We start from the raw sequence: 25811 nt of genomic DNA, 5'->3' as shown, positions 1-25811 counted from the left end.
AGGTTTTCAGTAGAGTTTGTTTTCCATAAACCAGACCCTCTGTTTAAAAGTAGATTAAATAATTCTTCTGTTAAAGGGTTCCTCTACTTACCATTCTGCTTATTTTACCATTCTGGCATATCCATTGCCATACATATTCCTTGCTGCTGAATGTAAACTCGTAGTAATTTCAGACAAATTCACCTGCATACAGCTTCTCTTTCATTCAATTATGCATTTGTATCAACATGTGATAGGATAGGACACAAAGTAATAAGCTGAACAGTGCAAGGAGATTTTATAAAACTCTTCGATTACCCTGGGGATGCGCCATGTGACCCAGTAAAATGCTAGGTAAAGGTACAGGAGCATTGGCGGTATACCCCATTATTTGTCTACTACTCTGTTTGAATTGACAAATTCTCCTTGGAAAAGCAATTTATTGCACAAGCAAATGCGTGTTATTGCTTCTAAAGAGAGAAGCATATGAAGTATCAGATTTTTCTGCATAATTTCACTTTTACATTCTTAATAATTATGCTTTAAAAGGCATTCATAATAAATGTGCAGTGTTCTTTAAAGGGGATTTATTGTAAAGTTCTCCAGTGGTATTAACTTGGCTAGTTATTAATGATGAACAACAGGAACAAACAACAATCAAAATCTGCCTGCCTGTCATGGAAAACAGTGCGCTGCACTTATAAACTTTTCAAACAAGGTAAAAATATTTGGCTTTCTTTTTCCTCTTTCTTCATAATATTTTCCTGAATTTTGTAAGATTGCTTTGAATCTCCACTTGAAGGTACAGAATATACTCACTTGGTTGTATGACTGTGAGAGAATTAGAATGGATAGTTTCTTTTTTTTTTTTTTTTTTTTCCTCTCCAGATTTTGGATAACCTTAATATGGTTATTAAAGCAGGGGAGACCACAGCTTTTGTTGGAGCTAGTGGAGCTGGAAAAAGTACAACAATACAGCTCATCCAGCGCTTCTATGACCCCACTGATGGCATGGTGAGTGTACCAGTCTGGAATGTGTTTCTCTAGCCTTAGGGACTTGAAGAATGACATTGTTTCTTTTCCAAGGTGGGAAGGAAGACTCTTAACTTTATTGTTTTCTTTTCTTTTTTTTTTTTTTTAATTCGCAAAATATCCTTTTGTGCATTTCAGGGGAATGCTGAATTATCAAAAATAATTATGTGAAAGAGAAAAACTGTTAGGAGAAAATAAAAATTCAGTGCTAAATCTGAGTAAAAAATATACCTATAGATATGATAATTCAGGAGTGACAAATCATTTTTTATTCTGGAAAACATAGTATTGAACATTAATCACTGTCCCATGATATTGCTTTAGTATATGCAATTACCATTTATTAATGGATTGGCTAAGAATATGAATTACATCTATTAACAGTCTCATTCCATTTATGTGTTCCTAGTTGGCATAAATCACATACATGGTGACTTGTATTTGAATGTTTAAAAGACAAAGAACCAATTTATTGTAAACATATAATTGTAATTTTGATGATTACTTTCGACCTGGTTTTATTTCTGGGGCCAAGCAAAAAGAAGTATTGGGAAATGAAATAAAAAAGCCCAACTCTTAGGCCCAGGAACTAGCATATACTACTGCCACTGCATTGTGTTTTTTATGTATGAGAGCTGGTTTTTACACTGGTCATGGAAACACAGCATCACAGGCCCTTCACTGCCATTGTGTCTTTGCCTCTCAATTGGAGGGGACAATGTCCCTGACTTTTTTCCTTTTTTTTTGTGTCCATGTTTTAATTGGCGTTTGTAGATTACCCTGGATGGCCATGACATTCGTTCCCTTAATATCCAGTGGCTACGCTCACAGATTGGTATTGTTGAACAAGAGCCAGTGCTGTTTGCCACCACGATTGCAGAGAACATTCGCTATGGTCGGGATGAGGCTACCATGGAAGACATAATCAAAGCAGCCAAACAGGCCAATGCTTACAATTTCATCATGGACTTGCCACAGGTATGCTGTGCCTTGTAAAGTGTTTGGCAGAATTTGATGGAAAAATAGAGAATCCCCACATGCAGCCATTTGTGCTCAGGTTGAAGGGCAGAAGATTAATACAGATAGTAGGCAGCAACCTATCCTTTGACTAGAGTTAATGAGGTCTTACTATGTGTAAGTCACCAAGTTAAAAATAAAAATACAAACCAAGAATTAGTTCTTCAAGAATCATATGCACAACGTTCAATATCATGGTAATAATCATATCATGATTTTTAAATGTGTATTTTTCATGCTGTTGGAGAGCTGTTTCTGCTCAGGACAAAAGCAATTTCGATCCCAGACTCTCACTAGCCAGCATATGTTTTTGAGCCATCTGTACTGATCCTCACAGCCTCATCTCCTTGCACGAGCTCTGTAAGTTATCTGGAGGTTCCCTGTTCCCCGGTTCCTTCACTTACAATGACAGTGCTTTGATCAGTCATACGGTATCATCCTTACTAAGCCCATATTTGATGGTACTGGGCTGTTTATTTTTCTAGAATGTTATGTTGCCAAGTAGCTTCTCAAAGGGACATGTTACAACAGTGAACCTGATTGACAGGATTCAAGTACCATTAACTAATGTCAGTATGTACTTTTTATCCTCCATCTATGCACTTCCAGGCTTCCAGGAAACTATTCATAGAACAACTGTGTAAAGGCCCCTGTTTATTTCCTGGAAATGGAGGAATAAACAAGATTTGGCTCTAGATGAATATAATTATCCTGGGTCTTGAGATGCTAGGCTTTATGTATTTATTTAATTCTCTACCTGAACCCAGTGCCACCAGAACATGATGTCCATGAATCACAGACACAAGTGTTCATGAGTCACAGGAGACAGCAGACAAGTCCAGCTCTGTGGAAAGTTTGCTGGTGAGTCACCTGATGGAGAGTGGGCAGGTGTTTCCTCTCCATTTCAGCTTTTGCTGATATAGTCGTTTTGAGCCAGACCAGAACATTTCACCTTTTTATCAGTACATACTTTTGGCTTGGGGTTGGAACCCCAGTTCAGGCAAAATGATGTTGTTCATTATGAAGGAAGTTATTTCATCAGCTCTTCTTTGAATTTGGTGCACTAGCAATATTTTTGTCTTTCAAATACAATAATTTTTTAAGTGTACTCCCAGGACAAATCTGAGAGACATTTCACCAACATCTTCACCAGAAGCTTAACAGACTCTTGTTATCTTTTTAATTTTCATTTTTTTCCTTCACACAGCAATTTGACACTCATGTTGGAGAGGGTGGAAGCCAGATGAGTGGAGGTCAAAAACAGAGGATAGCTATTGCTCGAGCTCTTGTGCGAAACCCTAAAATCCTGCTACTGGATATGGCTACGTCAGCACTTGATAATGAAAGTGAAGCTACTGTCCAAGAAGCACTTCATAAGGTTTGCTATAGTATAGCATAAATCAGACTTAAAGGGGCAGAAATTATTTTTAATGCACTCTGCAGAGGGTGCTGCTGAGTTGCAACAAAGCAGTGAGAAGCTTTTCTTAACAGCTGTTTCATGTGCACAAGTAAAACCTTAGTATTATTGACAGAACATAATTTTTTCTTACTTTGGGACATTAACAGAAATCTATAGCTCCCTTTGCTCAGAAACAGATGCTCATCTATGGGCTATGGATAGAGTTCAAGTCAAAGTCAGGTGAAATCACTAGAAAGGGTCCTATTGATTTGACGAAACTTTAGATTATATAGTGCTAGTTCCAATCAATTCTGCTTGGTGTTCTGGATGGGGCTGTTGTTGTTCCCTGTCAGGCTCGCCTTGGCCGCACAGCAATCTCGATAGCTCACCGCCTGTCAACCATCAAAGCTGCCGATGTCATTGTTGGGTTTGAGCATGGAAAGGCTGTGGAAAGAGGAACTCACGAGGAACTCTTGAAGAGGAAAGGGGTTTATTTCATGTTGGTGACCTTGCAAAGCAAAGGAGACACAGCAGTTAATAATGAAGAAACAGAAAGTAAGAGTTTTGTTTTCTTTCAGAAAATGATGTAAAATTCCACTGAATGCAGATTTTTTTTTTTTTTTTAATGAGGGCTAGTTGCTGGTTTTTTTTCTTCCACCTTTATGACTGAATTATAGCATTCATAGAAGTAATAGGTCTGGCCAAGGCGTTGTTACTGCATATGCACTGAATGACCTTCCTAATATAGATCTGCCCTGAAACATTAATTCCGACCTGCAATACCTGTCATTTTATATCTCCATTTAGTGCCAACAGTCCAGTCCTGCTGCATTTGAAATGCAAACAAATTACAGAATGTACTGAAACTAACCTATTTGTTTTACTAGAGGCAGATTTGAATCAAAGCTTCTGGAAATGGAGGTCTAATAGAATAATCTGTTGTATTTTTCTGAAGCATCATACGTGGTCGCACCCACAGGGCAGTGGTCAACAGCTCAGTGTCCAGAATGAGATTGGTGACAGGTGATGTTTCTCAGGGGTCTGTATTGGGACTAGTACTGTTCAATATCTTAATCAGTGACATAGACAGTGGGATTGAGTGCACCCTCAGCAAGTCTGCAGCAACAGCAACAAACTGAGTGGTGTGGTTGACACACCTGAGGGACGGGATGCCATCCAGAGGGACCTGGACAAGCTCGAGAAGTGGGCCTGTATGAAACTCATAAGGTTCAACAAGGCCAAGTGCAGGGTCCTGCACCTGGGTCAGGGCAACCCCCAGTATCAATACAGGCTGGGGAATGAAGGGATTGAGAGCAGCCCTGACAAGGACTTGAGGGTACTGGTGGATGAGAAGCTGGACATGAGCTGACAATGTGCGCTCACAGCCCAGAAGGCCAACCATATCCTGGGCTGCATCAATAGAATTGTGGCCAGCAGATTGAGGGAGGTAATTCTGCCCCTCTGCTTTGCTCTGGTGAGACCCCACCTGGAGTACTGAGTCCAGCTCTGGAGCCCTCAGCACAGGAAAGACACGGACCTGTTGGAGCGGGTCCAGAGGAGGGCCACAAAAATGGACCAGAGGGCTGGAGCACCTCTCCTATGAAGACAGGCTGAGAGAGTTGGGGTGGTTCAGCCTGAAGAAGAGAGAGCTCCAGGGAGACCTTATTATGGCCTTTCAGTACTTAAAGGCGTCCTACAGGAAAGATGGGGACAAACTTTTTAGCAGGGCCTGTTGCAGTAGAGCAAGGCATAATGGTTTTAAACTAAAATAGGATGGATTTAGATTAGATATAAGGAAGAAAATGTTTACAGTGAGGGTGGTGAAACACTGGAACAGGTTGCCCAGAGAAGCGGTAGATGCCCCATCCCTGGAAACATTCAAGGTCAGGCTGGACAAGGCTCTGAGCAACCTGATCTAGTTGAAGATGTCTCTGCTTATTGCAGGCGGGTTGGACTAGATGACCTTTAATGGTCCCTTCCGATCCAAACTAGTCTGTGATTCTGTGATTGGTTATGGTTATATCAAAAGAAGAGAGCAATTACAGTTCTAAAATAGGGAAACAGTCTTTAGCAGTCACATCCCAAGTGAGATGGTCCTTGGCTTAATATTCAGTTCATCATGTCAAATACAACTATAAAACTTGTGGTAAGTGTAGGTTGAGTAGCAAGGTTGTATTACATTCCTTGCTTTCTACTAAGTATTCCAGTTATGACTTGGAGACACTGCACTTTTTTCCAGAGCCACAGTGAACTTGGGTTGTATTCAGTTTTAGCACAAACTGAAGAGCTCTATATACTATATTTTACAGCAGCAGAAAATAACGTAGTTGAGCCAAATCTTGAGAAAGTCCAGTCATTCAGCAGAGGAAGCTATCGGGCCAGTTTGCGGTGAGTCTTAAAAATTATTGTAAATCCCAATATGTTTCCAGATCTCTATACTTCATTCCACTATTCCAAAATCCCAATAGTGCTAATGAATCACTTCTCTGTATGTTGTGTAAAAGAAGGTGGAAGGGCTGCAAGCATTTTACTAAGAGAAAATTCACTTAGAAAAAAATAGCTTGGGTAATATGTTACTGATTGAAGGCCCATGGATAAATAGCAAGACTCAATTTTACTCCCCTTTCTATCCATAGTACTTTCTCTCCAATTCTGGTCTACTGTGTTAATGTTCCATATTTAATATTACTACCATACAGCCATATATTTGTATTACCTAATGCACTTTCAGTCCAGTCACATGAAAAATGATTTGCTGTGCAATTACTTGAGAAATCAATGCAATGTACAAGGACATTTTTATTATGGCTTCTCCTTGATGAAGGTTAAAGCATTTTACAAGCCAGACTGTCTTGTAGCAAGACACTTATTATTTCTTTCAGGCAAGCCCATGTCAAACATATGCGAGTGAATACATCTCTTCTACATTACAGGGTTATGTTTTGTCAGGGATAGAGGTGGATTGTTTCGGCATCCTGTTTTGCTGTACTGAATTACTTGATAGTGATAGCGGTGAATTGACTTGATGTCTTAACAACTTGTGCAAATATAGAAGGATACACTACACTTTTGCTTAACATATACAGAGTACAGGGTACATATAAGACAACATCTGAGTGGTGGGGGTGCAATATGATTTTAAAAAGTATTTGTCTCTGTGTGTATTTTCTTCTCAAGAAGTTGTGAGAATGTAGAAAAAGAAGGAAAAAGTCCATGGGATTCCTTTGATTTACTTCAGTGAATCGTGATTTAGTTGATATGAAAACTGCACCTGCTTTGCAAGCAAGTGTTGTGTTACTGAGCTGTGAAGAACAGACCATTTCTAACCTCTTTACAGAGCTTCACTTCGGCAGCGCTCCAGGTCTCAGCTCTCGAATGTGGTACCTGACCCTCCATTATCCATTGCAAGAGATCACGCAGAGTATATGAATCTTATGCCTTCATATGGAGAAGATGATGAACAAGTGAAAAAGGTCAGGTCCAACAGTTTGTGATTAAATTTTCAACCAAACAGGTTATATTACTTGGTAATGATAGCTTGTAGATACGTGTCTCTGTTATAGGAGTTGTTGGCAGATACGTCTTCTTGGATTGATCCTTTTGTCTACTTAAACAAAACAACAGCTTCAGTTCTTATCCTCTGTGTAAACCCTGGACTGCATTTTGATGGCTGTTATGCTTAGTGGTCCATATAAAATTTCTAGCAAAGCATAACCTATTGGTAAATTGTAGTAGATCAAGTTGAAAAATTTGTATTCATAAAAGCTGAATTAACTGACAAAAAGCAAAATGCTCAGCCTGTGAAATGTAATAGCCACTCAGTGATACAAATGACACTGCTTCTTGTTCAATAAAGAGTAAATTCACTTTCATCTCAAAATCATCTGAAGATTTAAGTAGAGACTGTCACTGTAACCTAACCCAGAATCCTTTCACTGACAGTGTCCTTGTGCAATCAACTAGCATAGAAAATAAAGAAAGCATGCCTTAAAATTATGCAGAATTATGTAGGAATATACACAGTGGGTTTCCAAAGTGCTTACGAAGCTCCCTACACCAATTTGCATGGCTATGGTTGTTCAGTGCAGAGCACAGCAGTTAGAAGTCACTGTTCTTGCTATTGCTAAGCCTCTATTTATTGCTCTATTTATTGTGGATAGATAGAGGGCTTTAGTGCTGTCACCCTGGCACTAGCTTAGAAGGAAGAGAAAATACAGGATGCTTCCACCCATTCATCCTTGCACATTTCCAGCAGATAGGTCATCACAGTGTCTGTTTTGTCTGGCCATTTCCAGCCATGTGAACTGAGGGAGATAAGCAGGGCTCAGCACACTGAGTGTTACAAAAATTCTGCAAAAATCAAACTGCAGGGTAAGTTATAATTTGATGATGAATATTCTGCTTTTACTGGGAATAATTATGGGAATTCAGCATATAGTCTGAGGATGTTTCACAGAAGGGAGGCATAATTAGCACATATAAAGCCTGAATCCAGCTATCACTCTGAGATTTCCCTTTTCTTAATTATATAGCATACCTGTTAATTTGATGCAGAGTCTGATCAGTGCGTTCACCCACAATACTTTGAAACAATATTTAAGGCAATTCTACGAGTGACACAAAAAGCCGCTTGTGAGGAAGAAGTTTAAGTTTTGGCACTGGATATTGCATCACACCTCATCTGAAGGCAGCAAAAAGGGAACAGCCTGAGTTTCAGTGGCAGAAAATCTTAAAATGATCGTAATTAACCTCTTAAATTGGAATCAGTAGAGCTGCATAAGGGATGAATCTCACTTTTTTTCTCCAGGGACAGTAAAGGTAGTCATTTATGTAACCCTCTTGTGACTCCCTAGCCCTACAAAAGAGCTCCAGACAGCAGCCAAGACCCATCACTGCCCTGTCCCATACAAAGGTAGAGCAGCTGTTTGGGGATTAGATGGCCATTTAACAGATTATGCCAACTCTTTCATCCCACTCTTAAAGGGAGAACATCAGTGGGGGAATACATATGCTTCATAAATCCAACCTGTTTTTTTAGGAATCTCTTGTTGTGGAAGAAGATGTCAAGCCTGTACCGTTTACCAGAATTTTGAAATACAATGCCTCTGAATGGCCATACATGGTGCTTGGATCTCTGGCAGCAGCTGTGAATGGAGCAGTCAGTCCACTCTATGCTTTGCTATTCAGTCAGATTCTTGGGGTATGTTATGCTAACATTTTAAAGTGTATTTTAGCTCTGAAGCAGGGGGGAGTGAATGTATGATGCAGAACTTGACATGTTTTGGGCAAATCTTTATATGTCGTCAAGTAAATGGGGTTAGCCTTCTTGCCTATAAACAATTATTCAGTAGAGATATTTATATCACTGTCATCACACTATCATTTGAGCTCTTTGAAGGGTAGGCTCATTAGCATGTCATGTGTTCTTCATTATGTCTCTTCACTTTCCAGGAACTGTTGGAACTGTATACTTGCATACAGTTTATTTTAGATGAGACAAGGTGTACGCGCAGGTACAGTGGAGAGAGACAGGCAGAGGTCCTTCCCTGCAGAATTTTATTCTACAGACTTGGCGAAGACTTTGAGAAAGCTTTGGATCAGATCCAAAAAATACTTCACTTTTTTGTCCATATATTTCAGGCAGCTCTTTTCTGCCTGCTCCCTGCAGAATGCCCAAGGAGAGGTAGATAACTGTAACAGGGTTCATAGCTGCCATCAAAAAGGAGACTTGCATCAATAAGTTTGGAAGACAAGCAGGAAATAGGAATATGCTTCAAACTTTGGCATTCACTAAAGGATGCATCACTATCAAAATCCACAGCTTTGCTTGAAACTTTTCAAGAGTTCAACCATGACTGTTTTTTCCTTCAAAAACTTGTAATAGAAAGAGGATGCTTCCCCTTTTGTAAAACAGCTTTTTGGGGAAGCATTTTTCCCGTTAGTGGGAAACTGGAGGGCTGACTGAAGAAATTCAGCTCTAATGCCTAGAAAAGTGTCCTAAATTTTCAAGAACTAGGAGGATAGAGAAAACCCCTCTATTGATGTTGTTTCTTATTGTGTAAAGTAATGACACATTCACTGGGAAGAAAATGGGGATACCAATATTGTTTTGCAGTTTGGGTACCCACCTGAGACAGGATAAAACTTGTGTTGTGATTCCCATATACTTGTTTAGGTTATGGTAGGTACATATGTGTGCAAAGAATATATGACCTAAAGGCCAGACACTCTTCTAGAAACTGGAGGTCTGAAATCTTTCAGGCAGGAAGAAATGAATGAATGAGTGCCCCAGCATCTAAGCTACTGATTAGAAAATTATTGAGAAGATGCTCCTAACAGCAGTGCCAGCAACCTATGAAAGGAAAGATTGATCTTTTGCTGTTTGGTTTTTTTTTTTGGCGGTGGGGGGGGTGGAATTGTTTTGGCTCTGACATTTCTCTCTGGGAAGTTACTCAGGACTTTGAATCACTTTTACTTGTAGGTTGATGTTTGCTAGCTAAGATCCAGGGACAGGCAGAGCAAAAGATGCTCTAGTCCCTGTTGATCCACTTAGTGGTTTTTGGCCAATGTGCTTGGCCTTTTAGCCATAGGTGTGCCATCTCCAAACACTTTTTGAGCGTCTAGACTTCAAGGACTGTGGCGTTCACTAGACAGCAGGTGAGCTGACAGCAATGCTATGTGCATTCTGCAATAAGTCTAACCTTTGATTCCTTTTGAGAGAGGTTTTCTAGACACTGGGGCTGACATCGTCCTGCAAGATGCCTTCATTGCCAAGGATGAATTCCTTCTCTTGAAGGTCTCAGTCCATCAAAGGAGAGAGGCTGCAAGAAAAAAACAAGGCATGATGAACATGAGCAAAGTCCAACATCTGTGTTTCATTATTCATAAATTTAAAACATTTCTGCCTGGTGCCAAGGCAGTCAGGCAGATGGAATATGCATCTGCTTTCCAAGCTGTCTGAATATCTGCAATGATGTTGTGACAGACACGTGGGCTTGTACTCTGGGACCAATATGCCAGGGAAGTGAGGGGAAAAATCCCCACAGCTTTGGAATGAAATGATAAATTTAGCAAATTCTGCCTTGAAGGTTCTCAGAAATTAATCCCCCAAAGTAAATTATGAACTCAATAATACTGGATATGTCTTCTGATCAGTTCAGAAGTGTACCTTTGGAACAAGTTTCTCAGTAGTTTTCTTCTTTCTATGCTTTAGTTCCCACTGTGGAACTGTCTCAGAGTATGGGAAATGGATTCTTTCCAGTGAATCTCAACTGAAAGCTGTGCTCTGACTGCTATTGGGCATGTAGCCCATGGCCCCAGATAAAAGATAGTTCACGCTAAAACTGTTGAAATTTGTATAATCTAAACATGGACACTTCAGCAACAACTCTTTTCTTTTATAGATATCATGCTATTGTCCATGCTACATGTTACTGTAAGCAGTGTTATTTTTTTAAATCAAGAACATAGGTCAAAAATATAGCTGAACATGTTAGGATAGCTGCAGAATGGGATAGTTCAACTTTACAGGACAGAGTTGCAAGGGAAAAAAAAATCCTCTCTTTGCAACAAAGAGATCTCTTCCCAACAAATGTTATCCACTTGTCCTTCTGTAGGACTATAAAGTGCTGTTGCTCTCAGTTTAAGGAAGAGTGTAAGCACATAGTTCAGCCCATTGCTTTTCTTCAACTGGGATGCTTCCTTGAATTTAGAGCCTGCAATAGGAGTCCCAGACTGATGAATAACCAGCTTCACCAGAAACTCTCAAGCTGTCCTGCAGACGTTGCAGATCTCTCAGCCTTTATCTAGGAGCAATGGAGAGAGAGCCTGGCCACAGGAACTGGGAAGGCCTTTCACAACGTATTTTTTGCATACGAGAAAGCAGGGGAACCACTTTGAATGTGGGTGGTATGCTTAGTGTATTAAAGCAAAGGCTCACAGCACTCTCCCTTTTCTTCATTAATCTTGCCTACCATCTAGCCTTACAGAAGCAATGAACAAAAGCTTATAATAACAAGCATAAATACTTACTGGAACTCACTGTAGGGTCGTATGGCAAGTGTTTATCTCTCTTTGCAATGCTCAGTCTTGTATTTGATATTTATTTATTTGACTAGAGAGAAAAATTTCAAAGCGTGAAAAGAAAAATGTTAAGTTCAACCCATGTATGGAGCCATCCCAGTGTTTGTAGATGACTGTGCAGTGACAACATGCAAGTCACTTGTGAAAAAGCCATCAGCATCTCTGGAGAGTAGTGTTTTACACCCCACTTCACAACTGTATATTTATCATGATCCATCACACACTGTTTATCATACTGTTTATTAGTTTTACTCATTAGAATTCTTATTCATTTCAGCAGCGATTTTGCTGATGTTTTTTCATATGAAAAGTACCACAGCACTGTAATTAACATAACATACATGTACACGAATGTTCTCAATGATGAGTAGTTAATTATTCCCCTGGTTATGTTTTAGGCTAGCTATGCATGTGGCATGACCACTACTATGAAGTGCATTTTTCCATTCATGTCTAGATATTGCATACCATAATGATACAGAAAATACCATCATGGCAATTCTAAAATCCATAATCCTCATGGGACACAGTTTATGCATGCACTGAGTTCAGCTGTTTCTCATTCAGTCCAAGTGTTTAACTAGAATATTTCGTACAGAAAAAAAACCCAACAAACAAACAAAACCCAGTGGTATCTAGAAAAGATACATAAGTTACAAAGACAGATTAAATCTGCTCACAGCCTGTTCAATTCAGAATCAAACATGAACTACTGAATGTACAGTGGATTTCATTAAGGGAATAGGAACAGCAGCAGACTGTTATATGTTTTGTTCTTGTTATGACATATTAAAACATACCTGGTGATTATTTTTTTTTTTTAAACAAAAAGAGTAATCTGAGAAATAATATGCCTTGCTACTGGGAAGACAGTGTGGCATTGGAACAATTCTTAGCTTGAAACACTAGGTGCTGTTTTGATATTACCATTTTGGATTTTGCAGGATTTATTTTGTTTCCAAGGTACTGATGTACAAAGTTAAAATACTTGAAGTGGAATTCCCACTAGAGAACAGCTATTTCTTTTTCTCAAATTCATGCTCTAATTCTTCCCTGTTACTTTGATGCATAGCTCACTTGGAACCGTAAATAACTTGTGTTGACCTTTTAAGACTAGTACTTAAGTTTATTTTTGTGGAAGTTTTGTATTTCGCAGCTGTAATGAAAATTCCTTCTTCTCTTTCTACTGTTAAATACTTACCTAGAAGAATTTAAGCTGGTTTTGATATAATTAAAAGTAGAATGCACAATTTATTTTTAATTATACCTTACAGAAAACAGGTTGAGAGATTAGTCAATTTAAAGTAATTTTTACTTGTGAAATCCAATTAGAATTAATTTAAGGTTACTGGAGAAGTACAAACATGAGCTGTGGCTTAGAACTGCAAGTAGCAAAAGTAGTTTAACAACTTCAGGTAGGTTAACTGACCTACATATCAACTACTCTGACTGAAAGGAGTTGCTAAAGGATGGCTACTTTGATTTGGACCACTACTTCAGCAGCAGCCAGTAACACTGGCAGGTGTTGAAAAAGACCAGATATTAAGAACCAGAGATAAAAGGAAAATACTATGAAGACTGGAGCAGAATGGGGTGGAGGGGCTTTACTTTAAGCAGTAATGCTTTTTCTCAAGTACCCATCCATAAGTGAATAGCTCGTTTCCACAATCCTTCAGTAAAAGACAGTAGGTTCTTCTTGAAGCCTACCTATAGCAATTATAGCATCCATTAGTCTTGTGCAAGGTGAGTCATGCTAGGGTATAATTACTCCATCTTGTGTGGCCCAATAAAGTTGCAAATGTCATAGATTAGAGAGCAGGTAAGGAAGCTGCTGCACTGTTGCTTTGCCCTGATGCTATTTATTTCATTGCTATTCTCTGGTTGTCACACTGAATGTTATTTAGATTAGGGGAATGATTGATTAATTATAACTAGGAACGGGCAGCAAGTAATAGCAGTATGTGCAGACACTGAGTATAATAAACTTGTTGTTTAACAGGACTAAAAAGCATTATGTTGTACCCAGGCTTACCTTTGGAAAAATAAGGAATTGGGCCTTTGTACGGGGTGACGGAAAGCTCTGTGTTCTGGCTTTGTTTCTAGGGTGGGCTTCTGAACTCGGCAATAGGGATTCATGAATAAACTCACATACAGCAAAACTGATGCTTCTAATATGATTTTTTTTTTCAAAGACCTTCTCCATTCTTGAAGAAGAAGAACAAAGAATCCAGATCAATGGTGTCTGCCTGCTCTTTGTCCTTATTGGAATTCTTTCATTTTTCACGCAGTTTCTACAGGTAACAGCAGTCTAATATGGGTAAATTTTCTTTCTTATTCCTTACTCAGTGGGTATCTCTTTCTGTACAATATTTATATTTATTCTTATGCACCCCAGGGATACACCTTTGCCAAGTCCGGTGAGCTGCTCACAAGACGGTTAAGGAAAATTGGTTTCCAGGCTATGCTAGGGCAAGACATTGGTTGGTTTGATGACCGGAAGAACAGCCCTGGTGCTTTGACTACAAGACTCGCAACAGATGCCTCACAGGTCCAAGGGGTAAGAGCTGGTAGCTTAAGAATTGTTTTACTATAAGCACTGATTGAATGCCTATTTTGGCACATTGTCACAGAAATTAGCTAGCGTGCAACCAGTGGGGTCAGTGTAGATCAGTCCTTGGTCAGTCAGTTAAGCTATTTCTATTTATGATAGACTGTCAACGTGGAACTATTATCACTGAATTGACTTAAAAGCACAAACAGGGTCACAATTTTATTCCTGCTTGTATTACCAGAACAAGAACACAAAAATCAATAAAATACAAACCATCAATGGAACCTGAAGGAGCATCCAGTGCAAAAGTTTTAATTCCTTTTTTCTGGAGATGAATTAGCTTTTTGCCACAATGCTTAAGTGTTTATTTCAAAAAATGTCAGACTAGTATTTTAGTGACATTCATCACTAATCGTGTTTTCACATTTTCCGCACGATACTGTGCTTGTTGTGAGAATTTTGATTTAAACTAACAGTTCACTGGAGAAAACAGCTTACAGTACTGACTTGTTCCACAGCCAGGGAATCATGCGGCCAGTTTCACCATGACTATTTGGGAAAGTGAACCACTAAGTCCATGCGTTGTGTTCCTTAGTGGGTGAGGGTTAAATCATGCTGAGCTATAAATGTTACCTATCTGAATCGATGCTTTGGTAGAAATGAGTCAGATTCCATTTTACTTGGATGCAAGCAATTTTCTAGAAACGAAGAAGGAAACATACAGATCTCTTTGTTACAAAATTGTCCTGTTTCAGCTTGACTGAAGACGGTAGGTTAGTTTTTAAAAACTATTAATGGAGGTTTTAAGAATTTAAAAGATGAATGAGAGAAGAGGTTCCCAAAACCCCTGTCAGCAGCAATTTTTACAGTATCAGAGAAACCAGCTGCAAACCTCTTCAGCCATTACAGGCACTTAGAGGACATATTTTAATTGAAATAAACTTGTAAAACACTGGCTGAACCATTTAGTAGCCTTCTAAGGGGCATCTTTGTTCCAAGCACGTGTAGAGCAGTGGGGAACAGCCATTCAGCCCACAGCTCCAGGGGAAAAAAACTTGAGCAGCAGTGTCCTCCACCTTTCACTGCCTGACACAGAGCTGAGCCAACAGCTGCTATTGCAGAGCGAGATGAAGGTGAGAAGATGCACACAGGTGTCCGGGGTCTGAAAATGTCTACATCTGCATCGGGAGTAAGAAGCGGACTCTTGGAGTGGTAGGGGGGATGTTAGACCTGCAAGATCCAGGTAAGAGCAGCCCTATGGCTGCTCCTTTTGGTAGCCTCTGCAGAGCTGGGAGGTTGAACCTTCCACCATGGCCAGGTCTGAGGCACCTTGCCCTATTGCTGCAGGTCAGAGGAGGAGCAGATGATGAGCATTTTGCGCTGCAAGTTCACATCCTGCAAATGAATTCAACTGAAAATGATCAAAGACATCAAATGGTTTCTTTTTTTTCTAATACATAGCAACCTAGTTCCTATCTAGGGCTGCTGTTTGCTGCTATGAAGCAAAATAACTTTGGAGTAAATAAATAAAGTTTATTACAAAGAACAGTCTTCTCAAAGTACATAAAGAGAAGATGAATGCATTCAATAAAGGTGATGTCAAAGGTGTGTTTAAAATTTCTCCTTAATAAAGAGACAGGCAGAAATACAGCTTTAATTCATCCTTTCTCAGCAATGTTTCTTACTGATTTTAGCACAGCTGAGACTTTGTCGCTAACAGTTAAGTTGCAAATGGGTTCTGTTTATTATTTAAATCTAGGTGGATAAATGTAGGGCTAAACAGAGTATTCAAATGAGTGATTCTCCAGGGAACCAAGGAAGCTAATTTCAATGGTTAGATTATCTTTCTCACAATCATTAGAAACAGTTTCCTGAGTTCTCATTGGACAGTTTGGTGGGTGAAAGGAATTTTGGAGATTTGCAGTCCTTCTCTTGATACAATTAATTGGAAACAGTGTATCCAAACTGGCTAAATTCCAGTGCAGTCTGCAGCCATTGATGCCTTATGATATTTAGATGTCATATAGAGTTTTCTAAAGTTTTATAGGAAAATTTATTTAAAGATTGTTGAGGTTACTATTGGAGTACAAGTCAATCACCTCTGTTTCTTTTCTTTGAAGGCAACTGGATCGCAGATAGGAATGATTGTCAATTCCTTTACCAACATTGGGGTGGCCATGATCATTGCTTTCTACTTCAGCTGGAAACTGAGTTTAGTTATCCTGTGTTTCCTGCCATTTTTGGCCTTATCTGGAGCTGTGCAGGCTAAAATGTTGACAGGATTTGCCTCTCAGGACAAGAAAGCACTGGAAGCTACTGGACGGGTAATGTTATTTAAAAACTAATCTGTATTTACAGTCACGGGTAGTTTAAAATCAGGCATTTGGGACCATCAGTAATTCAAATGTAACGAAACTGGCAACGTTTGGCAAGTAAGTTGTAATATTTCAGCTTGTCAAACCATTGAAACACCATTGGGAACTCCCTAACTGCAAAAGCACTTGCTGTATGGAATGTGACTGACTTTCGGAAAGTTATTGGATCTAATTGGTAGACACAGATCCCTCAGCAGTCTGTTTCACCTTTGTCCCATTTTATTTAAAGACCCATTTGTTCATGCCCTGTCATTATGCAGTTCTCAGAAAGCAATTATACTGTTCACTTAGAAATCCTCACATCTGAGAATTTGGCACTGAACTACAGATCAGTATGTGGATTTTAGAGAGCAGAATCGTTCCTTCTGTGGGCCCTACTAGCTTACCAGCTTCTCCATCAATGTGTACTGCTAGATCACAGGCATAACTTTATTTTCATGTAAGGATTTTAAGGGTCAAAATTCTATCAATTCTCATTTCTCAGCTAGTATATAAATATTTTTTTTTTTAAATTCATATAACCACTAACCCTTTTTCTGTTAATTTGTGACAAGAGACTTTCTCATGATACTTTAAATTTTGCTCCATGCTGGAAGCACACCTGTGTGGGTATTAAACCAGCCAGCATGGGACATGAGGAAGGAATTCCCTTTCCTTGGAAAGAACACATCCAGTGTTCAGTGAACCCTAGCTAAAGCCCTCCTCCTTGTTACTCTAACTCCAGTATCACGGTTAGCAGCATCCTGTGCTCCATTGACTGCAAGACCCTGTCAACTGCCTCACCTCGAAGGCTGAGAATAGGTTTATGTAGGCTACACAAGGCTGAGAACAGCTTTATGAAGTTTGCACTGGCTGAGCAGACTTTCAGTCCATGTACCAAATGGGAAAAAAGTAGGGACACAAGAGAAAGGAATGTCATTTTCTTATGAGTTCACTCCTACGCAGAGTGGGTGGGTGCCTTTGAAACACTTAGACTCCTTTGGCTTTACTTCTGGGTCACTAAGTTCTGGCACATGACCCAGAATCTGATACTTTTGGAATATACCCAGTTCAACTGTGTAGAAACTGAACTGCGTCAGGAACGAAGAGGATTTAGAAGACAAACAACATGAAGAGGACTACCTCAGGTTACCCCGCTCAGAGAAATGCCTGAGCCTTCTCCTCTGCTTTAGGCTGCCATATTTCTAGCATCAGAAGAAGTATGCTTTGCAGGCCCTCTCTAAGCCTCAGAGATTTTCCTTCAGCAGAGCTACTTTAGCCCATCCTAAAATGGCTCTTGCAGACTTCCCACTCCTCGTAATCCTCCTTCTTCTTACATTAAAGTCCTGCCCACCAAACATCTTACCCATCATACATTCCACCTTGCCCCATCTGAACCTTCCCTCTACCCATCTGAGCTCTCAACCAACCATCTTCAGCCTCGTCTTGACCTTAATCTGTGCACCAAACACATGGACTGGAGCCCTTTTCCCTGTTCAGCTCTGCGTCTACTGGCTGCTTCTTTCCCATTGCCTGCTGCAGCCAGCTCGGCCTGCCACCCCCCTTTTTGACTTCTGAAGAATATTCTAGATGGAATATTTTTAATGATTTATATTCAGAACTCTTCCTACATGCTGAAAACAGTCATAAGCCATATACCAGGCTATTGCTTCCCAAAGGAAAGCGTCACACTATGAAGCTACTACCAAAGCCTGACAAAGTACACCATTTTAAACCAATTTCTTAATAAAATTACTTGAGATAAGTAGGGTGAAATTAGGATCAAACAAACTGTCAATTTACTTCTGTAGATCAAATTGGAGTGCTATTTTTTGGGGAGAGAAACTCAGATTTTGACTGACAACAAACCACAATATAAAGCCTACAATTAATTAAAACTCCAGAGACATTTGCATGGGGATTGTCTCACAGTTACCTGTGTTGCATTTTCCTATGTACACAGGCAAGCATTTGCTTACTCTTTGTCTATATACAAAGTAAAATCCTGGAAATCCAATCCCTAGCATACTGTGATACTGTGATACTGTGAAATTGTTCCTCTTAGAGGAATCAAGGTGCCACCCTCCATTCACATGTTCCATCTCATCAGGCTTTTTGGACATAAAAAAGAGAAGAGGGAGGGTCAGCAGGTGAGGAAATATAGCAAATTCAAGTGGTTTTAATTTATGAAACAGAAGTTGGGGATAGCATCCCTTCTAACTCTCTGACTATTGCTATAAGTAAAACAAGTAAAATAATTTAACATCTTTAATTAATAAATGCATGCAATCAAGGAAATAGCAGTGTTCCTAAAACCATTTTTGCTTTTGTGGATGTCCCATTTAGTCACATCACATGAAATAAGTCACAAGTGAGAGCATGCACCCAATTTCCTAAGTGTGCTTACAGTAACGGGGGTCTAGTGGAGCAGACAGAGCATTACTCTTGAGGATGTTCGTAGGCAATTGCTTGTAGGGGAGTTTCTCTTTAGGTTTGCTGATATTTGGGCCAGTCTGTACCATATCTGAATAAATTTATACATGGCATTAGTGCCCTGTGTTCATGAAAGAATCATGCATTTGTGAAAGAGCACACTCTGCTTCTCTGAGTGAAAATTTGGAGCTTTTTTACATATATTTTTCTTTCTCCTCCAGATTGCCAGTGAAGCCCTCTCCAACATCAGGACTGTAGCTGGGATAGCGAAAGAGAAAATGTTTATCAACAACTTTGAGCAGCACCTGGATATGCCTTATAAAGCTGCAATCAAAAAAGCACATGTTTATGGACTCTGCTTTGGCTTTGCCCAGAGCATCGTGTTCGTTGCCAACGCTGTCTCTTACAGATATGGAGGGTTTCTAGTTGACGCTGAGGGACTCCACTACAGCTTTGTGTTCAGGTGAGAGCTTGCTGGCAGCCCCAAACAGGCTCCTCTCCAGAAGCACTGGTCTCGGTGTGGTGTTCAGTTTCCTGAGAATTGCTTGTCAAGAATGACCATGTCCCCCTTCCCCGCAGGGTGATCTCTGCTATTGTCACCAGTGGAACTGCTTTGGGAAGAGCTTCTTCCTATACCCCAAACTATGCCAAAGCCAAAACATCTGCTGCACGCTTTTTTCAACTGGTCGATCGGCTTCCTAAAATCAGTGTTTACAGTGAAAAAGGGGAAAAATGGGTAAGAGCGGAGATGAGTAATTTGTGGTATCATTCAGCTCAATATAAGCATTGAAGTTGCACTAACGATTTATAAGTCAATGAGGATCACTGCTTTACAGGAAGGTTATGCTGATTGTATAATTGTTACTTGTCTTTGCTCTTTTGGAAGCAGAGCACTCTGTACTTGACAGCGAGAGTAATATAAAGTGTGGCTATTAGGAATTTGTCAGTGTAAAACTCCTGTAAATTGGAATAGGACCAATTTAGATGACTCACAGAATAGCATGGTTTTTCTTTCTGCTCTCCAGTTCGCAGATAAACCTGACTATTGTTAGCTTATAATGGAGGCTTTTTTCTCCCATTCACATCAAAATATTGGGGGTGTTCATGAGGAGGCAACTCATCTTTGAGTCAGACAAAATGAAAATGCTCATGTTTTTGGTGAATTGAAAAGTCAGACCCCAAAAATTCAAATAGTTTATTTTTTTTTAGAATTAAAAAAACCTTGAAATAATTGTTATGAACAAAATACATTAAGTATCCTGCTTCAAATGGTGAAAATGAAGTGTCTTGATGCCCTTCAGAGTTTTGTAAAAGAGTTTTTTAAGAGTTCTTGGAAAATTGGCCTGAATTCATGTATTGTTTTAACGTTGCAAAGTTAGATTGATTTTATTTTTTTTTTACTAAATCCGGATTTTTACAAAAAGGTATTTGGGCTATCACCAAATTTACACTGATACAGTGTCTGTATTAAAATAAAAAACTTACCCATTTGCAAGGCAATCCTATTTCCAATTGATGCTGCTGACCAGTGCTGTATGGGGAAGTGTAAGCAGAGCAATAGTGTTATGACTAATGGCTTCATGTCTAGGAGAGCTACTCCAGAATGGCTTTTATCCCCCTTTCTGGGCTAATTTCACAAGCACTAATGTCATGTTTTAAATAAGAGATGCAAGAATGGAATCTGAGGAATAGTTACTTTGACCTTTACGACTCAGTTTTGAGCTCAAGCTCATTGTAGCATCTTTTTCATTTTTTTTTCCACCAGGATGATTTCAAGGGAAGCATTGAATTTCTTAACTGTAAATTCACATACCCTTCTCGACCTGATATTCAGGTCCTGAAAGGACTCACTGTAACTGTTAAGCCTGGACAGACTTTGGCTTTTGTTGGAAGTAGTGGCTGTGGTAAGAGCACCAGTGTCCAGCTGCTGGAGCGTTTCTACGACCCTGAGAAAGGAAATGTGGTAAGTAAAGGAAACGTGGTTTGTGTGCTGTTGTTTTCAGCAATGCCACAAGGACTCTTCTCAATGTGTCCTGCTGTGCAGCCTAGCAGTGGTGGCAGCATGGGGCTTCAGCTCCTTCTCAAACAGACGTGGACTGTTCTGAAAATTTCTGAGTATCATCTCAGATGTATTCAGGCAAGATCAGAATACTGCAAGCCTCAGGTGTACCCTTGTGCGTTATGTAGGTCATAAGTACTCACCTTGGTAGCTGCTATATGAAACATGCTGTGCGGTGTACGTTGTGGGAGTACAAGCAAAAATCATGCCTGAATGGAGCAACAAGAGCCTGGAACATCCATAAATATATAGCTCCAACATGCACCTTCTTTGCAGGTTGAATTTGTCTAGATTTAACTTGCAGTTATTCAATTACTGATAGATTAAAAAGCTTTTATAACTTTTGCTCATGTAAATACTTAACCATCTAGTTTGAATTCTCTTTCTTTGGAAGAAGTTAAGTGTGGTGATCACTACGCCAGGAAGGCAACAACGTGTGTGCCTAACCTTAAGCATTAAATAGTTCACTCAGACTTAAGATTAAGCAAATGGTCTAGTGTTTGGCTGGAGCACAGACATACCCAGAAAATACACATTATGCACAAAGGAGTCAAATATAAGCAGATTCTTCAAATTACTTTAAATCAGTTGTGTTTGCATTTTAATAATATGGTTAAATCATTTAGTTTTGCTACAAACTATTTGGGTTTTTCAGGCTGTTGTTTTGAAATGGTGTTTTAAGTTTTCTCCTGTTTCTTGGTAGTTAATAGATGGACATGACACTACGAAAATAAATGTACAGTTTCTTAGATCAAAAATTGGAATAGTGTCCCAGGAGCCTGTGCTATTTGACTGCAGCATTGCTGACAATATTAAATATGGCAGTAACACCAAAGAGGTGACGATGGAAAAAGTCATAGAAGCAGCCCAGAAGGCTCAGCTGCATGATTTTGTCATGTCACTGCCTGAGGTAAGTACCCACGAGGCCGCGGCTGGGAACTACAACTAGGCTGCTCCATGTTCATTGCAGCAGGCGTTACTCCAAACCCAGTTAAAGATGCTACACGTGTATACCTTTTATTTACTTTAACAGCTATAAGGGTAGGAGCAAAGAGGGTGTGGCGCACGGGGTCCTGCACCTGGGTTGGGGCAACCACCGGAATCAATACAGGCTGGGGGATGAAGGGATTGAGAGCATCCCTGCCAAGAAGGACTTGGGGGTACTGGTGGATGAAAAACTGGATGTGAGTCAATATACACTCACAGCCCAGAAGGCTAACTGCATCCTGGGCTGCATCAGAAGCGTGGCCTTGAGGTTGAGGGAGGTGATTCTGGCTCTCTACCCTGCTCTGCTGAGACCCCACCTGGAGTACTGCATATCCATCTCTGGAGCCCTCAACATAAGTACATGGACCTGTTGGAGTGGGTCCGGAGAAAGGCCACAAAATTATCAGAAGGATAAAACACTTTTAGTGATAGGACGAGGGGGAATGGCTTTAAACTGGAAGAGTGCAGGTTCAGATTGAACATTAGGAAGAAGTTTTTCACTTTGAGGGTGGGAAGGCACTGGAACGGGTTGCCCAGAGAGGTTGTTGAGGTCCCATCCCTGGAGATATTCAAGGCCAGGCTGGAAGTGGCCTTGGGCAACCTGGTCTAGTGGGAGGTGTCCCTGCCTATGGCAGGGCGTTTGGAACTTGATGATCTTCAAGGTCCCTTCCAACTCTAAACCATTTTATGATTCTATGATTCTATGTTCAGCCTAGAGAAGAGAAGGCACTGGGGAGACCTTATAGTGGGCTTTTAGTACTTAAAGGGGGCTTCTAAGAAAGATGAGGATAAACTTTTTAGCAGGGCCTGTTGTGATTGGGCAAGGGGTAATGGTTTTAAACTAAAAGAGGGTAGATTTAGACTAGATAGAAGGAAAAAACTTTTACATTGAGGGTGGTGAAACATTGGAACAGGTTGCCCAGAGAGGCGGTAGATGCCCCATCATTGGAAGCATTCAAGGTCAGGTTGGACGGGGTTCTGAGCAAGCTGTCGTAGTTGAAGATGTTCCTGCTTATGGCAGGAAGGGTTGGACTAGATGACCTTTAAAGGTCCCTTCCAACCCAAACTATTCCGTGATTCCGTGATTCCATGATTCTGTGACCATGCCTCATATGTTCCTGAGAGTTCGGGTGTGAGTTGCTACTGGATTTTTACACAGTTGGCAAATATTTATAAAACTGAAACCAGCAGTTAAAACTCTAAACTAGGAAAAAAGGGAAGGTTTTTCAAAGCCATTGACAAGAAAGAAGCAGTAGCACAGTTCAGCAGTCAAAGTGTTACACTGTGTCAGGAAATATAAATCTTGTTCCCAGCCATGGGAGATTTGCCTTGTGACTAGAGCAGGATACTTAGACAAAAATATTTGAAGCTGGCTGCTTACGTGCACTTAAGTAGTATTTAAATGCACTGAAATCATATAAATATAAAGCAGAAGAACATAAAAGTTATGAATACAAACTAGGCACCCAAGCAAAACACGTGTCCAGAAAGTCCTTAAATCACTTTTAGCCTCTTCTCCCAAATCTAGGGTGGGGGGATTTCTTTTGCCTCAGGCAAATCAGCCATCATCTTGATAACAAATTTTTCTTCCAGGCCCATCACCATACTGCCTGGGCTCCCGGGCCAAGTGCATTGCAAAGCACGGCTCGGAAACATCTCCCCAAACATGTGCATCGCTCATACAGTATTTCTGCACTGCTGGGTTTTTTAAGAAGGCGGCAGCAATGGTCAGGGCTCTTGCCTCTCTCCTCCTGCTCTTCCTTCAGGTTGTGTACCAGTGTGTTTGCTTACACCTGAATTAAATCTTCCTCTTGTATTTTTCAGAAATATGAAACTAATGTTGGGGCTCAAGGATCCCAGCTGTCTCGTGGGCAAAAACAGCGCATTGCTATAGCGAGGGCCATCATACGAGATCCTAAAATTTTATTACTGGATGAAGCTACATCTGCCTTAGACACAGAAAGTGAAAAGGTAAATGTGCAGTGATAAACAATAAGGGAAAGTGAATACAATGGCTTACAATGTACAATGCCTTCTTAAGTTCTACAGAGACATCCCGACATACTCCACTACATGACTGCAATGTTATTCCCCATTGTTAATTCAGCACTTACACCTTTAACGATCTTTTCAGAAGATCCAGAAAGCACAGCTATAAAAAAAGCAGTCAGCTACAGGGGCTCTTAGACTGCCAATGAGAGGCGGCACTTTCTCAGACATGTGCATACTAATTTCCTGGGCTTCAAAGCATTCAGTGGAAATGTTTCATTTATACAGCTTCTGCACTTTAAAAAAAAAAAGTGCAAAATGCATTCAAAAAAAACAAAAGTAAAAATGTATTCAAGCATATGAATGATGAGCATAAATATTCAATAAAAACAGCAGTGAGGGGGCTAAGAACTTGGGCAATAATTTGCATGGCTTGGTTACACTGAGAGATTACAGAAATGGTGAAAATTTAAAAACATATCCACACTGAGCTGACATGCAGCATGTCAGCTGAATAAAAGCCTGCCTTAATTTCTACTGCAGTCTATGTTTACCTGTCCCTTCTTTGTACTGCTAAGAAACTAAGTTCATAACCCAGCTAAGCACCCCAGTAAGGTAATCTTTGATTTAGCCTCATAGTCACTTTTATAAGTTGCACAATATGGTTAATTAGTCTGAAGCAATCAGATTTCTCCAGCTCTGAGCCCCAATTTGGTTTGCCTGTTTTCACTCTGACACTTTGTCTGTTGCCTTTAGACTGTGCAGGCAGCGCTGGATAAGGCCAGAGAAGGGCGCACCTGCATCGTCATTGCCCACCGCTTGTCCACGATCCAGAACGCCGATATCATCGCTGTGATGTCACAAGGACTCATCATTGAAAGGGGCACACATGATGAACTGATGGCCATGGAAGGAGCTTATTATAAGCTTGTTACCACTGGAGCCCCGATTAGCTGAATTACTCTGATTCTAAATGTGAAAGATAATTTTTCTGTAAGCAAATACTCTGCGGTAGGTATGTGTATGTTGGTACCACATTGTGCTACAAAGTGCTCTACAATATTGTGAGGTCTGTGGTACCCTAAATGAATGTAGCTTTCTGCATCAAGCACACTTGTCAGGCACGTGCAGGGGACTAAGCATAGGCTGATGCATTCAGAAAGTAGCTTAGCCACTGCAAAGGGAAAGGAAGCCTGGAAATGGGAAAGATCTTTGCTGGCAAGATGGGGAATTGCCACCACCTGCAGTCAGACTGCACAGTCCTGTCATTCCTCAACTAGCAATCAAGGAAGACTCCGCTCTCGTGTTCTGGAAACTGCCACTTGTCTAGGTAAGCTCTATGAATAAAAAAAAAAATAAAAATCCCAAGAATGATGCTGTATATCCGAAAGGATCAAATCTCTCCTAATGTTTGGTCTGCAGAGGATTATAACAGATACCCTTACTGTGGGCATGGAACCCCCACCCTTCCACCCCTTCATACCATACGCGGCAGCTGTGCTGTCGGGGGAGGCTGCGCTTCCACCGGGTGCAGCTGCAGCACTAACACATCCGTGCCCTGAGCCTGACAGAGTGGTACGCCTTCAATAAAGCCATTACATCCTTAGAAAGAAGGCAGCTCCACAGAAGTAAGGAAAGCACCCAAGAAGAGGAATAGAAACCGGTGAGGATCGTTTCCCTACACTCACCACTCTGATCAAAGCTGTCAAACAGATTCTAAGTAGGAATAAATGCTTTAGTTAAATCCTACAGTTAATCATCACAGGTATTTAAATCACTTCTATTGAGTCGGTGATGGATAATATGTTCTCTTTTTTTCAGAAGGGAAGATGATGAGTATTTTTACAGAAACCACAAATATATGCAGTAAAGGTGTGAACAAATAGCCATAATTAGCTGTTAGTATTAAGCAGAGTTGACAAATAGAGC

At 40.2% G+C, this 25811-nt stretch overlaps 1 protein-coding gene across 1 annotated transcript in view; it reads left to right on the top strand.

The window, feature by feature from the left end:
* ABCB11 (ATP binding cassette subfamily B member 11) overlaps positions 1-24884 on the top strand; it is a gene marked incomplete at its 5' end in the record, with an annotated part of 45552 nt that extends 20668 nt beyond the window's left edge. The window contains 16 exons of the mRNA XM_082483476.1: positions 868-993; positions 1786-1989; positions 3236-3406; positions 3781-3982; positions 5737-5815; positions 6765-6900; positions 8466-8627; positions 13702-13806; positions 13905-14066; positions 16181-16384; positions 19069-19310; positions 19427-19583; positions 20613-20810; positions 21610-21816; positions 23718-23864; positions 24639-24884. Of these exons, the coding sequence (XP_082339602.1) occupies positions 868-993; positions 1786-1989; positions 3236-3406; positions 3781-3982; positions 5737-5815; positions 6765-6900; positions 8466-8627; positions 13702-13806; positions 13905-14066; positions 16181-16384; positions 19069-19310; positions 19427-19583; positions 20613-20810; positions 21610-21816; positions 23718-23864; positions 24639-24839 (2703 nt within the window). The 3' untranslated portion in view covers positions 24840-24884. The remainder of the gene's footprint in view (positions 1-867; positions 994-1785; positions 1990-3235; positions 3407-3780; positions 3983-5736; positions 5816-6764; positions 6901-8465; positions 8628-13701; positions 13807-13904; positions 14067-16180; positions 16385-19068; positions 19311-19426; positions 19584-20612; positions 20811-21609; positions 21817-23717; positions 23865-24638) is intronic.
* Between the last annotated feature and the right edge of the window lie 927 nt (positions 24885-25811).

The sequence above is a fragment of the Vanellus vanellus genome, assembly GCF_965231255.1.
Source record: "Vanellus vanellus genome assembly, chromosome: 5".
NCBI classification, from domain to species: Eukaryota; Metazoa; Chordata; class Aves; order Charadriiformes; family Charadriidae; genus Vanellus; species Vanellus vanellus.
This window is presented reverse-complemented; position numbering and strand designations above follow the sequence as displayed.